Source organism: Triticum urartu, chromosome 6 (genome assembly GCF_003073215.2).
Source record: "Triticum urartu cultivar G1812 chromosome 6, Tu2.1, whole genome shotgun sequence".
In the NCBI taxonomy this organism is placed as follows: domain Eukaryota; kingdom Viridiplantae; phylum Streptophyta; class Magnoliopsida; order Poales; family Poaceae; genus Triticum; species Triticum urartu.
In genome coordinates, this window is record NC_053027.1 from 568606081 (window position 1) to 568622212 (window position 16132).

The following is a 16132-nucleotide window of genomic DNA, read 5'->3' on the forward strand; positions in this document are numbered from 1 at the left end:
CCGGACTATAATGCTTTAACACTTTCACTTAGCCATAGGAGTTTGACAGTGAGACTATTTAGGTAGCTCCTTGGTGGCAACTGCGCTCGTCCGAGTTCGGGGCACATATGTGCCTGACCGGGAAGCGGCCCTTCGTTAAAGCGGAGGAATCCGATAGATTCCGATAGGTCATCGAGTGGCTGACCAGTCTCACGCTACATCATGACAGTCAGTTTTCGGCTTTCTCTACTGAGGTGCTCGCCTAGCCGAACCGGGGCACAATCGCAGTAGTTCTCCTAGTGCTACCTTAGCCGATAGAGCGGAACGTAAGGTAGCCAAACTGAGGAGCCGGGCAACCCAACATTTGACCAAAGACATGATTCGGAGCTGATGCATATAATGCCAAAACTCGCGACGCCGAACACTCCCTAAGGTGTTCGGTCTTTATGAGTGCGGGCGAAACAACACTCTTTATTAAAAAAGCCCCTAGTGTCGAGGTACGTGCAAGAATTCTGACGTGGCCACATACCAAGACACCAGCCTCCTCCTTGGTTATATCAGAAAGAAAAAACCAGGGGATGTGTAGCAACAAGAGACAGTAAAAAAGGTTTACGCAGGGTCTTAATCTAAAAAGAATCCTTTAGGACGGGTCCCTACTGCACGTCTGCGCCTGTGTCTCCGTTGTGCCGTATCCTGGACGGGCGCCGCACGACGTTCATCTGTAAAAGAGAGGAACTGAGTTGAAAACGGGCCGTGCGAAAAAGTTTAAAATAAGCAAAGTATAAAGTAAGATATATAAGATTGTCTCTTATTGTATATGCGTGGAGCCCCTAGTGCGGGGGTATATGGCTTGTAGGCCTGCATCAATGATGATTTTGCACCGAACTCGTCTATCCGCGTTCGTGGTCTTTAATGACCTATTTCGAAGTTTTCTGGCCGGTGAGGCCATTTTGCTGTGGGGCTGTCAAAGCGGCCGCACAGTCCTCCGCTTGGGGAGGCGCACTTTAGTGCTTCCCCTTCAAAGAGATGATGCCTCATGGACCAGGCATCTTAAGCGTAAGAGATGCATAATGTGGTATTGCGTTAAAACGAGTGAAAGCTTCGCGTCCCAGTAGTGCTCGATAGAGACTTGAGAACGGGACGATATGGAAGGTCAGCTTTTCACGGCGGAGGTTATCGGCAGGGCCAAATATGACTTCGAGCCGGAGAAAACCCATACAATGGGTGTCCGGACCAGGTATTACCCCTTGAAAGGAGGTTTTGCCGTGGCGGATTCTTGCTGGGTTTATCCTCATGTGCTGGATTGTATCCTGATATATCAGGTTTAGTCCACTGCCGCCGTCCATAATGACATTTGAAAACTGGAGTCCGCCAATTATTGGATCGAGTATCAAGGCAGTCCAGCCTACATTCTTGATATTCCTAGAATAATCTAGCTGATGGAAGATGATCGGTTTTGACAACCAGTGGCAGGACCCTTTGGGCATGGGCCGTGTGGTGCGTACCTTTACGGGCGCCGCACGTTTTGTTATGTGAAGTGAGTTCACTGTTTTCACTTCTTGTGGGAAGTTCTTTTGTTTCCTGGTGCTCTGCTTTTGGGGTTCGTCCTTGTCTTTGCTTGGTGTGTCGAGCCCCTTGTGTTTGGCATTGAGTCTGCCGGATTGTTTGAAAACCCAACAGTCTGTGTGGGTATGGTTAGCAGGCTTCCCGGGAGTAATGCGTATCTGACATATCCTGTCCAGGATTTTATTTAGGTTGGATGGATCGTCCCTGTTATCCTGGGGGGCGATTTTTCCTGATTTTGTCGTGAGCCTTTGAATCCGACATTGACTGCCGTGCTCTTCGGACTTTTGTCCTTAGTCTAGCGACGGTCCTTGTTGTGTCGCGGTTTTCCGTTTCCATCCCTAGTTTCGGATGTACTTGGGTCGCTGGGGCTGCACCTTGCCAACCAGCTGTCCTCCCCTGCACAAAAGCGGGTCATGAGGCTTGTTAGTGCGGACATTGTTCTTGGCTTTTCTTGGCCGAGGTGTCTGGCGAGCCATTCGTCTCGGACATTATGCCTGAAAGCTGCTAAGGCTTCGGCGTCCGGACAGTCGACTATCTGATTCTTTTTAGTGAGGAATCTATTCCAGAACTGCCGAGCTGATTCTCCGGGTTGTTGAGTTATGTGACTAAGATCGTCTGCATCCGGAGGGCGGACATAGGTCCCTTGAAAGTTTGCTCGGAAAGCATCCTCGAGCTCTTCCCAGCTTCCAATTGTGTTTTCGGGAAGGCTTTTAAGCCTATGCCGGGCTGGCTCTTTATGCTTAAGGGGTAGATATTTTATGGCGTGGAGATCATCTCCTCTAGCCATGTGTATGTGGAGGATATAATCCTCGATCCAAACTTCAGGGTCTGTTGTTCCATCATATGCCTCTATGTTTACGGGTTTGAATCCCTCTGGGAATTCATAGTCCAGGACCTCATCGGTGAAACATAGGGGGTGTGCGGCGCCCCTGTATTTGGGTGTGCTGGATTCTGATGATGGCTTCATAGCGTTTCTTACGAGAGCTTGCTTTCTTGGCCCATAAATGGACCTGACTGGGCCATGATGTGAATCCTTAAGTGGGTAGCATGCCGATTTAGGTGCGGCGCCGCTTGCCGCTTTGTGGGGTCGTCTATCCGACCGTGTGGCTTTTTCATTTTTTGAATGCGAGGGCTCTAGGGCCTCTTCGTCGAATTCAGGCAGTAGCTTACTTTTCGGATAGCTTTTAGTGCGGCGACTGTTGCCGTACTTATCTGTGGTATTGATTACTTTGCTCCATCTGATCCGGAGTGCATCTTCCGCTGTTTTTAGCTTCCGCTTCTGCTTTTTTAGGCTGCATGTAGTTGCAACGAGCCTCTCGTGGAGATTCTTCTGCTCCATAGGTTTATTCGGCGTGAGGTTGTCCGGAATGCCGTTTTCACCGGAGGAGGGATGTTCGGTTTCTCTATCCGTGTTGCCCTGTTCGGACGGTTGCTCTAAGGCCTGCTCGTCGTCTACCGGCTCGTCCTGCTCTATGGCTGGGTTTTTGTCGAGGCGGGGCTTGGGTCGTCGTTTGCGCCGACGCTTTGATTGCTTTTCAGGGGGTCGATCTCCCGTCCCATCCCCTTTTTCCTCATTGTCGCTTCCTTTAGGGGTATCCACCATGTACACATCGTGAGATGAGGTGGCTGTCCAATGCCCTATGGGCGTTGGTTCGTCGGTATCTCCTGCATCGTCCTCCATGCTGTCGATGTCTCCAGAGTCGAAGTTGAGCACGTCGTTTAAATTGTCGACCGTGGCTACCAAGTGGGTGGTGGGTGGGCTTTGAATTTCTTCGCCGTCCGTATCCCATCCTCGCTGACCGTAGTCCGGCCAGGGCTCTCCTGATAAAGAGAGAGACTTAAGAGAATTCAGGATGTTGCCAAAAGGCGAATGCTGAAAGATGTCTGCGGCGGTGAACTCCATTATCGGCGCCCAATCGGATTCGATTGGCAGGGGCGCGGGGGGTTCGGAGTCCGGGGAGGAGTCCGGATCCTCGGAGTCACGGGTGATGCAGAGTGCGGGGCTAGCGTTCGGCTCGATCGCTTTCAGGATCGCAGCCCCCGAGGTGACGTCCAACCGCTCATCCTCGATTGGCACAATAGGCTCCGAGTTAGGGGTCGGAACCGATGCGTGTGCGGCCTCCAGGACACTGTCCGGGGGCAGAGCTAGATCATTCCCCTCGAGATAGTGCGGCGCGCTTGGCCGTGGCTCGAGCCCGTCGAAGATCAAGTCTCCGCGGATGTCAGCCGTGTAGTTTAAGCTTCCAAACCTGACTTGATGGCCAGGGGCGTAGTTTTCGATCTGCTCCAGGTGGCCGAGCGAATTGGCCCGCAGAGCGAAGCCGCCGAAGACGAAGATCTGTCCGGGGAGAAAAGTCTCACCCTGGACCGTATCGTGGTTGATGATGAAAGGAGCCATCGGGCCTAAAGGCGACGACACAGAGGAACTCTCAATGAAAGCACCAATGTCGGTGTCAAAACCGGCGGATCTCGGGTAGGGGGTCCCGAACTGTGTGTCTAGGCTGGATGGTAACAGGAGGCAAGGGACACGATGTTTTTTACCCAGGTTCGGGCCCTCTCAATGGAGGTAATACCCTACTCCTGCTTGATTAATATTGATGATATGGGTAGTACAAGAGTAGATCTACCACGAGATCAAGGAGGCTAAACCCTAGAAGCTAGCCTATGGTATGATTGTTGTGTATGGAATTGACTGCCTACGGACTACAACCCTCCGGTTTATATAGACACCGGATAGGGTTAGGGTTACACAAAGTCGGTTACAATGGTAGGAGATCTTGAATATCCGCATCGCCAAGCTTGCCTTCCACGCCAAGGAAAGTCCCATCCGGACACGGGACGAAGTCTTCAATCTTGTATCTTCATAGTCCTGGAGTCCGGCTGAAGGTATAGTCCGGCTACCCGAACACCCCCTAATCCAGGACTCCCTCAAGGGGCCTTTAGTACCGGTTGGAGCCACCAACCGGTACTAAAGGCCTGTTTTGGCCAGGCCAAGCGGCGGGAACCGCACCCCCTTTAGTACCGGTTGGTGGCTTCAACCAGTACTAAAGGCCCCCCCTTTAGTACCGGTTGGTGCCTCAAACCGGTACTAAAGGGGGGGCGCTGGCGCAGGTGCGGTGCGGCAAGTTTAGTCCCACCTCTCTAGCCGAGGGGCGTCCGCACTGGTTTATAACCCCCCGTGCGGTAGCTCTCTCGAGCTCCTCTCCAAAGCAGGCCTATTGGGCCTACATGTTCTGTGCTGCCCTGTGGGCCTACTGGGCCTTTGCGGGCCTGCATCCTGGCCCAACAACGGGTTGGGTTTCTAGTCGTATGCAGGCCGCTCTGGCCTAGTAGGCGGGATTTTTATTTTTTTTTGCTTTATTTATTTTTGAGTTGTTTTTTTGTGTATTTAGAGTTTCTTTGTGAATATTTTAGCTTTAGGTACAAAAAATTACAAACTTTCTGTTAGTGCCCGTAGTTTTCAAATTTGAATAGTTTAAATTTTGAATAGTTTAAATTTTGAATTATTTGAAATTAGTGTGAATCACTAGTTTGTGAATAACTTAACTTTAAAAATCAGTAAAGGCATGAAAGAATTTGTTTGCACATAAAATTTCTTCGCGTTTCAAATGCCAAAACACATAACTACCCTAACTATTACAGAGATTCCCTTCTGGGTGTGAAACACAGAAGAAAGTGATGATAGTGAAGCCGATCACATCCCAGATCTTTGGGTGTGAAACTTTTTCTTCGCGTGTGTCCCTTTGTGCCGTAACCATGGAAAATCTTCATCATTTAACGGGATGCTCGGGTCAATATTCATTGTGAATGGAGCAATTTCATCAAACTTTTCATAATCTTCTGACTTGTCTGTCTTGTCATCCACTCCCACGATGTTTCTCTTCCCAGAAAGAACTATGTGCCGCTTTGGCTCATCGTACGATGTATTCGCTTCCTTATCTTTTCTTTTTCTTGGCTTGGTAGACATGTCCTTCACATAGAAAACCTGTGCCACATCATTGGCTAGGACGAGGGGTTCGTCTGCATACGCAAGATTGTGGAGATCCACTGTTGTCATTCCGTACTGCGGGTCTTCCGTTACCCCGCCTCGTGTCATATTGACCCATTTGCACCGAAACAAAGGGACCTTCAAACCACGTCGATAGTCAAGTTCCCATATGTCCTGTATATAACCATAATATGTTTCCTTTCCCGTCTTGGTTTCTGCATCAAAGTGGACACCACTGTTTTGGTTGGTGCTCTTCTTATCTTGGGCGATCGTGTAAAATGTATTACCATTTATCTCGTACCCTTTAAAAGTCATTATATTCGAAGATGGTAACTGGGACAGCAAGTACAGGTCATCTTCAATAGAGGTGTCATGCATGGTACGTGTCTGCAACCAGCTGGCGAAACTCCTGGTTTGTTCACGTGTAATCCAGTCATCAGACCGCTCCGGGTGTTTGGAGTGTAGCAAATTCTTGTGTTCATCCATATACGGAGCCATCAAGGCGGAATTCTGTAGAACTGTGTAGTGTGCTTCAGTGAGAGAATGTCCGTCCATACATATTATTTGTTCCCCTCCTAGCGTGCCTTTTCCATCCAGTCTGCCCTTATGCCGCGATTCAGGAACACCAATCGGCTTAAGGTCAGGAATAAAGTCAATACAAAACTCAATGACCTCCTCATTTTCATGGCCCTTGGAGATGCTTCCTTCTGGCCTAGCACGGTTATGAACATATTTCTTTAAGACTCCCATGAACCTCTCAAAGGGGAACATATTATGTAGAAATACAGGACCCAAAACGTTAATCTCTTCGCATAGGTGAACTAGGACGTGTGTCATGATGTTGAAGAAGGATGGTGGGAACACCAACTCGAAACTGACAAGACATTGCACCAAATCATTCTCTAACCTTGGTATGATTTCTGGATCGATTACCTTCTGAGAGATTGCATTGAGAAATGCACATAGCTTCACAATGGCTAATCGAACGTTTTCCGGTAGAAGCCCCCTCAATGCAACCGGAAGCAGTTGCGTCATAATCACGTGGTAGTCATGAGACTTTAGGTTCTGGAACTTTTTCTCTGCCATGTTTATTATTCCCTTTATATTCGACGAGAAGCCAGACGGTACCTTAATACTGAGCAGGCATTCAAAGAAGATCTCCTTCTCTTCTTTGGTAAGAGCGTAGCTTGCATGACCCTGATGTATGCCGTGTTTTCCGTGCATACGTTGCTGGTCCTCCCGTGCCTCAGGTGTATCTTTTGTCTTCCCATACACGCCCAAGAAGCCAAGCAGGGTCACACAAAGATTCTTCGTCACGTGCATCACGTCGATTGCGGAGCGGACCTCTAGGTCTTTCCAATAGGGCAGGTCCCAAAATATAGATTTCTTCCTCCACATGGGTGCGCGTCTGTCAGCGTCATTCGGAACAGGTTGTCCACCAGGACCCTTTCCAAAGACCACCTTCAAATCCTTGACCATATCATGTACATCAGCACCAGTACGGTGGCGAGGCTTCGTCCGGTGATCCGCCTCACCTTTGAAATGCTTGCCTTTCTTTCTTACGGGATGCCTGCTCGGAAGAAATTGACGATGTCCCAGGTACACATTCTTCTTACAATTAGCCAAATATATACTGTCAGTATCGTCCAAACAGTGCGTGCATGCGCGGTATCCCTTGTTTGTCTGTCCTGAAAGGTTACTGAGAGCAGGCCAATCATTGATGGTCACGAACAGCAACGCCTTTAGGTCAAATTCTTCCCCCATGTGCTCATCCCACGCACGTACACCTGTTCCATTCCACAGTTGTAAGAGTTCTTCAACTAATGGCCTTAGGTACACATCAATGTCGTTGCCGGGTTGCTTAGGGCCTTGGATGAGCACTGGCATCATAATGAACTTCCGCTTCATGCACAACCAAGGAGGAAGGTTATACAAACATAGAGTCACAGGCCAGGTGCTATGGTTGCTGCTCTGCTCCCCAAAAAGATTAGTGTCATCTGCGCTTAGACCAAACCATACGCTCCTTGCGTCATCTGTAAACTCCTTCCCGTACTTTCTTTCGATTTTTCTCCACTGCGACCCGTCAGCGGGTATTCTCAACTTTCCGTCTTTCTTACGGTCTTCTCTGTGCCATCGCATCGCCTTGGCATGCTCTTTGTTTTGGAACAAATGTTTCAACTGTGGTATTATAGGAGCATACCACATCACCTTGGCAGGAATCTTCTTCCTGGGGCGCTCGTCCTCGACATCACCAGGGTCATCGCGGCTGATCTTATAGCGCAATGCACCGCATACCGGGCAAGCGTTCAAATCCTCGTACTCACCGCGGTAGAGGATGCAATCATTAGGGCATGCATGTATCTTCTGCACCTCTAACCCTAGAGGGCAGACAGCCTTCTTTGCTTCGTACGTACTCTCGGGCAATTCGTTGTCCTTTGGAAGCATATCCTTTATCATTACCAGTAACTTTCCAAATCCCTTGTCAGATACACCATTCTCTGCCTTCCATTGCAGCAATTCCAGTGTGGTGCCCAGCTTTTTCTTGTCGCCTACGCAATTCGGGTACAACAATTTTTTGTGATCCTCTAACATGCGCTGCAACTTTTTCTTCTCCAAATCACTTGCGCAGTTTCTCTTTGCATCGGCAATGGCCCGACCTAGATCATCAACGGACTCATCTGATGCCTCTTCTTCAGCTTCTTCCCGCATTGCCGGCTCAGCTTCTTCCCGCATTACCGGCTCAGCTTCTTCCCCCATTGTTGTATCATCGTATTCAGGGAACCCATGGCCAGGATAGCTGTCGTCGTCCTCTTCTTCTTCATTGTCTTCCATCATAACCCCTCTTTCTCCGTGCTTGGTCCAAACATTATAGTGGGGCACGAAACCGGACTTAAACAGGTGGACGTGAATGGTACTTGACTTAGAGTAATTTTGACCATTCTTACAGACAGCACATGGACAAGGCATAAAACCATCCGCCCGCTTGTTTGCCTCAGCCGCAAGCAGAAAAGTTTGCACGCCATTAATGAACTCGGGAGAGCATCGGTCATCGTACATCCATTGTCGGCTCATCTTCAATACACAGCACCAAAAACACCAACTTAATACAAGTTCATACATAAAGTTCATACAACACTTAAATGCAACAAACAAATAACTCTCTAGATAAAGCATTTAAATGCAACAACAAATGCGATCAAGATCGCAACTAAGGTAACAATTGATCCAACAGCATAATGATACCAAGCCTCACTATCGATGGCATATTTTCTAATCTTTCTAATCTTCAAGCGCATTTTCTCCATCTTGATCTAGTGATCATCGACGACATCGGCAACATGCACCTCCAATTCCATCTTCTCCCTCTCAATTCTTTTCAATTTTTCTTTCAAGTACTCGTTTTCTCTTTCAACTAAATTTAACCTCTCGACAATAGGGTCGGTTGGAATTTCCGGTTCACATACCTCCTAGAAAAAATATCTATGTCGATGGGCATAATTTGTCATAAACACGAAATGCAAGTAGTTTTAAAAGAGAATATATATACCACATCCGAATCATAACAAGGACGAGGGCCGACGGGGACGGATATCAAAACCATGGCACTATGTATAACAAACAACGTACGGGTAAGATAATTATACGAGTAACTATATATCCAAATCACACAAACATCAATTTTTATATAAAATTTCATGAACAAGAGGCTCACCATAAGGTGGTGCCGGCGACGGGACGGTGCGGGCAATCGACGGTGGTTACGACGGAGATTTAGAAGGCACTAAGTAAACCACACCTACATATGCAAACTAAGTGTTATTTTTGACCTCAAATTGCATATAAATCAAATACTAGCACATATATTTCCTCTCAAATTACTAAACTCACAAATTAATCACTATATAAAGCATTGCAAGAGCTAATCTAGCAATGAGAGATGAAAGGACAAAGTTGCTAACCTTTGTGATCATTTGAATGGATGGGGGCCTTCAAATCTTGACAAATTTTGGGCAAATTGTGTGATGAGCTCGAGAGGAAGAGGGGAAGAACAGAGAGGAGAGGGGAAAGGGGGAAGAACAGAGCGAGCTCGGGTGGACGAAGGGTTTATGTACGACCACCTTTAGCACCGGTTCGTGCCAAGAACCGGTACTAAAGGTGCTGGAGGGGCCCCAGACTGACAACATCCTGCCACCACTCTTATTAGTACCGGTTCGTGGCCTGAACCGGTGCTAAAGGTTCGCCACGAACCGGTACTAATGAGAGCGGCCCGGCTAGCCGTTAGAACCGGCACTAATGTGCTTCACGTTTGACTCTTTTTCTACTAGCGCACACATGCATGGCATGCTTGGAGGTTGCTGTCATGTATGTATACGTGTATATGTACCAGCTACGTACGTGCATACCAGCTACGTACGTGCTCCACAACAAAAATACTATACGACCCAATGATATGATCATGCATGTTATACATGGATCCATCCATCTCAGAGGATCCGTCTTTCTTAGCTAGACTATTTTGATATCGCACCAGAGGGAGGGAGCGAGGGAGGGTGCTAGAAGGAGAAACGTTTTACACTCTGCGCCCCATGCATGTCCAGTGCACGTACGTTGGATGCATGCTCGATCGACTTACACTGTACGCTCAACTTTTTTTATTTATGGTAATACATGTATCATTTATGAATCATAAAAACATAATATAAGCCATGTAAGCACCGATATGACAAAACTGAAAATACAGCAGAATACAAGTCTTTACACAAAGGAACCCAGTCAAGAAAGAGAAATACAACCAAGACCGAAGAATCCCTTGAGCTTGACACCAATGCCCGTCACCTGTCTCCAGCACCACCACAGCAGCCACCAAAAAAAAAATGACGGTTCACCTCCTCACCCTAGATCGACGCGGCTCCGTCACTGATATGTAACTTTGCAGGCCTCCAAGGTGGCTCATCAAAGGCGAAGCCATTGCAGTTGAACGAATCTGACCGGAGCAACACGCCGTCAAACTCCAGATCTAGCATCCCCGCACGACTAAGACGTTGGGAACACTTGCCATGTTGTTGTCATGAACAGGGGCGTAACCAGGCCTGAGGCAACACTGGCCATAGCCTGGGGCGCGTGGCAGCAAGTTCCTTCATTCATTGTATCCATAGTTGCTTTTGTTCATTGTAGCCATTGTAGTCCGGAGTGGCTGTTTTCTACCCTTGATCCTTTTTCAGAGGAGACCGCGTGTATGGTTGTCCTTATGACCTTTGTGGAGAGTTTGATTCATGCGTAATGAGATCACACATGACAAGGCGCCACCCCAACAAAAGCATCACACCACTTTCTCCATGGGTACATCACTTCTCTGCTCTGTATCCAACAAGACCCTCATGGGGACATGGAGAAAGGAAAAATGGTGGTGCATGATGGCCTTCCGGTGTCACACCTAAGCAAAGCACCCAAGAAAGAGCTACACTAGATTCCTCCTCCATCGGGATGGGCTAAGCTCAACACAGATGGTATTCATGTCCCTTCGACCGGAGAGGCTGGAGGGGGCATGGTCCTTCACGATGAGAGAGCTAGGCGACATCATCTATACTGCTTGTAGAAAAATCCTTACATGCGATAATGGCCTTGAGGCAGAGCTAGCTGCCTGCAGAGAGGGCCTGGAGCTACCTCTACACCGGTTGAACCTGCCAATTATGAAGGAGGTTGACTGTGCCAAAGGAGTGTCTATGTTGCTAGCACAAAATGAAGATAGATCACATCGCCGGGTACTCATTTAGGAGATTCGGAGATTAGTAGAAGATGCTCATAGGAACATATCGTTTACACTTATTAGTCGTTTGCAGAATAAGGTCGGTCATGCGCTCGCCGCGTATGGACCCTGCACTGTAGTGTGGCTGCGCTCGGGGCTAGACTTTGTTGTAAACCTTTCTATGGCTGACAAGCCTCCTTGAGTAAGGCTGGCCATAGTGTGGGTAACATAAGTAGTATCATGCACTTGAGACTCGCAAACATACTTATGTGGCAGGTAATTAAAAAAGAGAGATGGTTATAGTAACATAGGTAGATACCGTAACATAATAAATGTGATGCTACTATGTGTCATGCATGACAATAAATGAGACCACCTATGATACTAATTTATGATACTATGCACTATGGATGTAGTATCATACACTAGTATCATATGCATGATACTAGTATATGATACTCCCCACTATGACCAGCCTAAGGCTAGCCATAGTGGGGGTAACTTAGGTAGTGATTTAACACATCCCAAGACAATTTTGCTTATGTGGCACGTGTTTAATGAGGAAAGAGGTGTTTGTGGTAACATAATATGTTACTCTAACATGGCACTTCACGAGGCAAAATGAGTCTATGAGCTAATAAATGAAGCCATATATGACACTATTAGACTAGCCACAATGGGTGTTACTAGTCTATGTTACTACCTCTATAGTGGGGAGTAACATATGTGTGGTAACATGCAACACTTCATTTATTAGGCTATAGACACATCTTGCCTTGATATGTGTGATGTTACTCATACTACTAGTAACTGGCTATGTTACTACTTTCCTCTCTTTGTTCATTTATTGCTTGTTACATCATCTACTTTATCTAGATATGTGTGATGTTACTACCTATGTTACTCCCATTGTGGGTAGTCTTAATATGTTACTTTGCACTATGGAGGTAGTAATTTAGACTAGTGTCATATGCATGACACTAGTATAAGGCTGGTCATAGTGGGGAGTAACTTATACTAGCCATTTTTGAATCAAAGTAATGAAGGAAGAGCTAATGCTCTACATATTGATTGAACCATGGTAAAACGCCTCAAACAATGCAGAGAAATCAGAGGCAATAGTCTCCCAACAAGCTTTAACAAAATAAGAATTTAAACCATCTAGGCCTGGGTATTCATGAGAGGGCAAATTCCTAAATGCTTTATCAATTTCCTCTTTAGTGAAAGATTGCTCTAAAAATGTAGACCATCATTTCTCGTAAGCAAATAATCCAAATTCGGAAGGTTGAAAGTTGGGACAATATAGCCAAGTCTTTGCTTGAAAGATCTACCAAGGAAAGCAGCCTTGGCATGATGTTCAAAGTGCTCAATGCCTCTGCTTATCTCTTAATTGCAACGTGATAATTTCTTAATAATTAATGCATTTGCATGATTTTGTTTTAGTTTGCTTCCCCCAGTTGTGCCCATATAATAATGTCTCTGTGCTTCCAGTATATTTGTTGGTGTGAGAGAAGCTAAAGGAAATGGTTTTGGAGGATTTGTCTATTTGTTCCACTCATGAATTGCAAGATTTCTAAATTCTTCAATAGTGTCACATAATCAAATCATTGAGTTGGTATCTTTGATAGTGCTAGAGAGATTAGAAATATTTTCGGAACAAAGTTTTAAACCTTTTCTTGGTCTTTTAAAATTTGCAGTTACTCTTTTGGAACTATCATGTTCATGAATTTGTTGGTTCCAAATTTTCTTAAAAGTGTCGGTGAAGTCTGGGTGTTGCAGCCAGTAAATTTCAAACCAGAAAATAGAGGACTCAAGAATAGATGTACCAATCCAAATGAAACAAGGGATGTGGTCAAAAATAGGCCTGGCCTGAGGAATATCTATAGTGTTTGGATAATTGATGGTCTAGGATTCATAGGAGAATACTGAGTCAAGCTTTTCCAAGAGAGGATCACTCTGCATATTGCTCTAAGTAAGCATTATGCCTCTAAGGGGAATTTTAACAAGAGCAGGGGAATTGATTACTTCATTGAAAGCAAACATGTCGTGTGCATTACCGCCTTTTCTATTTTTGTTCTCAGGGTATCTGACATAATTGAAATCTCCTTCCACGAACCAATCCTGGTCATTTGGCATATGCACATTTTGGAATCAGTCAATGTAAGTAGTTAAGTTTTGAGCAGGATAGGGTCCATATGTATTGGTTGGAATCCAAGACTCACCTAAGTGTATTGAGGTGAACCCGATGGATATAGAAAATTCATTCTGAAATAAAGGTTCTCCAGAAAACATAGCTTCATTCCAAGCCACAAAGAGACCACTAGAGGCCTCTAAAGAGGGCAAGAAATCAAATTTTCTCAATATTTTTGGACCATATAGTCAATAATACAAGGTTTCAATAACAAGTACAAGGTGTGATCTTATCCTATAGTATATGATATTGTACACGGTACATATATGAAAATCACTGTAGTTGCATATGAAAAGCACTCTAAGTGGATACTATTTTTTTGAAAAGAAAGTTCCACGGGTATCATAAGGTAACAAGACATAATCGCCTTGCTATTGTATGATCTGCCCAGGACTTCTCTTTGGAAAGTGACAAGGCACTCCTTTATTTATGCATCCTTAGAGCAAGCACACAACAATCCACATCATATGTAATCTTACTTTGCGAGCAGAACCTTATGGATAGACCTCAATGACAGCTCGTGCTCCTAGCTTCTTGACAATCTTATAGCCACTGAACCCTGCCTTGATGAAGATCTTGCTCCAGTCCTTCTCGTCCCGCTGTCGGCCTCTTGTCACCACTAGCATGACCATATCCATGAGGTGCTGGGTTTCCAGCATTGGCCCTGAAACCGATCCAAGCACAATGTCTATGACGATGACTTTTCCTCCTGCATCTCGGGGAGGAACGGCCTTCTTGCATTGTGCCAGGATCTTGACGCAATCCTCGTCGCTCCAGAAGTGCAGTACAAGCTACATTACCATGCATGGATAAACTTGTAGTTTAAGGTTAATCAAGCCTGGCTAGGATGAAAATATGAAAGGATTTTTATTAATTTAAGTTGTTATTATTTCATAAATGAAAACTAATGAATCATTGATTTAATATTTCAATTTTGCTAAGTCTTAGTGGACTAAGACTTTGTTATGTATCAATCCATGTTATATTCATTTGATCTTGCATGGAGATTCGTATACAAAATTTCTTTTAATTTTTTTTACTTCTATATACTCCATAATGTAGTGCCTATAGATTTTTGGAAAAGTCAAACCTTACAAACTTTGATCAAGTTTATTGAGAAAAATATTTACATTTAGAATGCCAAACATATATTATTAGATTCATCGTAAGATGTATTTTCATATTTTATATATTTGACATTGTAAATATAAATAGCTTTCTTTATAAACTTGGTCAAAGTTTGTAAAGTTTGACTTTATAAAAATCTATAGGCACTACATTATGAAACGGAGGAAGTACTATATTACTTTGACTGAGAATTTAAGTCTGAATCGACTGAGACCTAACCACACCCTTAATATTTCACTTGGAAAAAAATTATGGAATGTGCAACATTCATATATACCTTGAGTAACACGGCTTGAGCAGGTGGGACAACGTGGAACAGGTCACCGGAAACATACTTAACTGCTCCTTCTTGAGCGGGAAGAACTTTGTCCATGACCTTTGGAAGGTCCAGCACAGTGCACGTGATGTGAGGGTAGGCCTCGACGATGGACCTCGCGGTAGTCCCATCGCCACCGCCGCAGTCAGTGAGAGACTCAAGCCCATCGAACAGCTCAGGGCACTGCCGGAGCACGGGGCCGATCCCCAAGTGGTCATGAGCAGCCAGGGCGTCGTGGATCAGCTGGTCCATCTCCGGGTCCAGGAGCGCCATGCTCTCCTCGAAGAGGGCCGCGCCATGCACGTCCTCGAACGGCGAGGGGACGGCTCCATCGAAGTCCTTCCTGAACCAGTCCGCCAGCCCCATGGCCGCCTCCATGTAGTAGCGCGAGGCCACGGCGCGCACGAGGGCCGTCTGGCTGGCGTCGCCGTCGATGCGGACGCCGTCCACCAGGAGGTAGGAGAGCGGGTTGAGGCGGTACGTTCCGGCGTCGGTGGAGGTGAAGACGCCGGCCGTGGCGAGCTGGCGGAGCAGGCGGGCGAGGAACGGCAGCTTGGAGGCGGGCAGGGACAGGGCGGCGACGAGTTCGGACGGGGACGCGTTGCCGCCGAGGCGGTGGATGGCCGTGGGGACGCCGAGGTCGAGGGCGCAGCGGAGCGACATGGGCGTGAGGTAGCAGAGGCTGTGGCGCCACAGGTCGGACTGCGCCTGGAGCAGCTCGTCGTCGGTGGGGACGAACACCTTCTCGGCCTGGCCTGCCATTGCCGACGATCTCTATCTCTCAGTGCTAGTGCTGTACGTGTAGTGCACTTGGATCTGCAGAGAGGGGAGGGAGGACACTCATATAATATAGGAGCGCAATGTGTTTGCTGTCATTTCTCGTGGAACGCGAGGGTGACTACCACGACACTATATCGCTATCGACGGGCCGGGGTAGCGTGTCGATAGAGCGCAGAAAGAAGACTCTAGACTGCTCGCTACGGCTGGAAACGGAAAGGATTCGAATCGAATCGATAAAAGACCGAGTTTACTGCTAACGTTTTCACCTACGCTACACGGACGAGACTTGTCTATTCCCTGCGCGTGCGCTTATCCGTGCTCTTACATACATGGCTTGATTTGATTAAAGCACGAATAAAGTAGAAGTACGGATGAAAGCATGAAGAAAAAGCAGGCAAACCGAATCCATGCTAAGCTACACCGTCCTCGATCGAAAGG

At 46.6% G+C, this 16132-nt stretch overlaps 1 protein-coding gene across 1 annotated transcript; it reads right to left on the reverse strand.

Moving 5' to 3' along the window:
* Positions 1-13617: 13617 nt before the first annotated feature.
* LOC125513097 (flavonoid O-methyltransferase-like protein Os11g0303600) lies at positions 13618-15741 on the reverse strand. Its single transcript, XM_048678142.1, has 2 exons — positions 14876-15741; positions 13618-14261 (listed from the first exon to the last, which is right to left on the reverse strand). Exons 1-2 carry the CDS (start codon positions 15674-15676, stop codon positions 13965-13967), a joined length of 1098 nt encoding a protein of 365 aa, XP_048534099.1. The 5' UTR covers positions 15677-15741; the 3' UTR covers positions 13618-13964.
* Between the last annotated feature and the right edge of the window lie 391 nt (positions 15742-16132).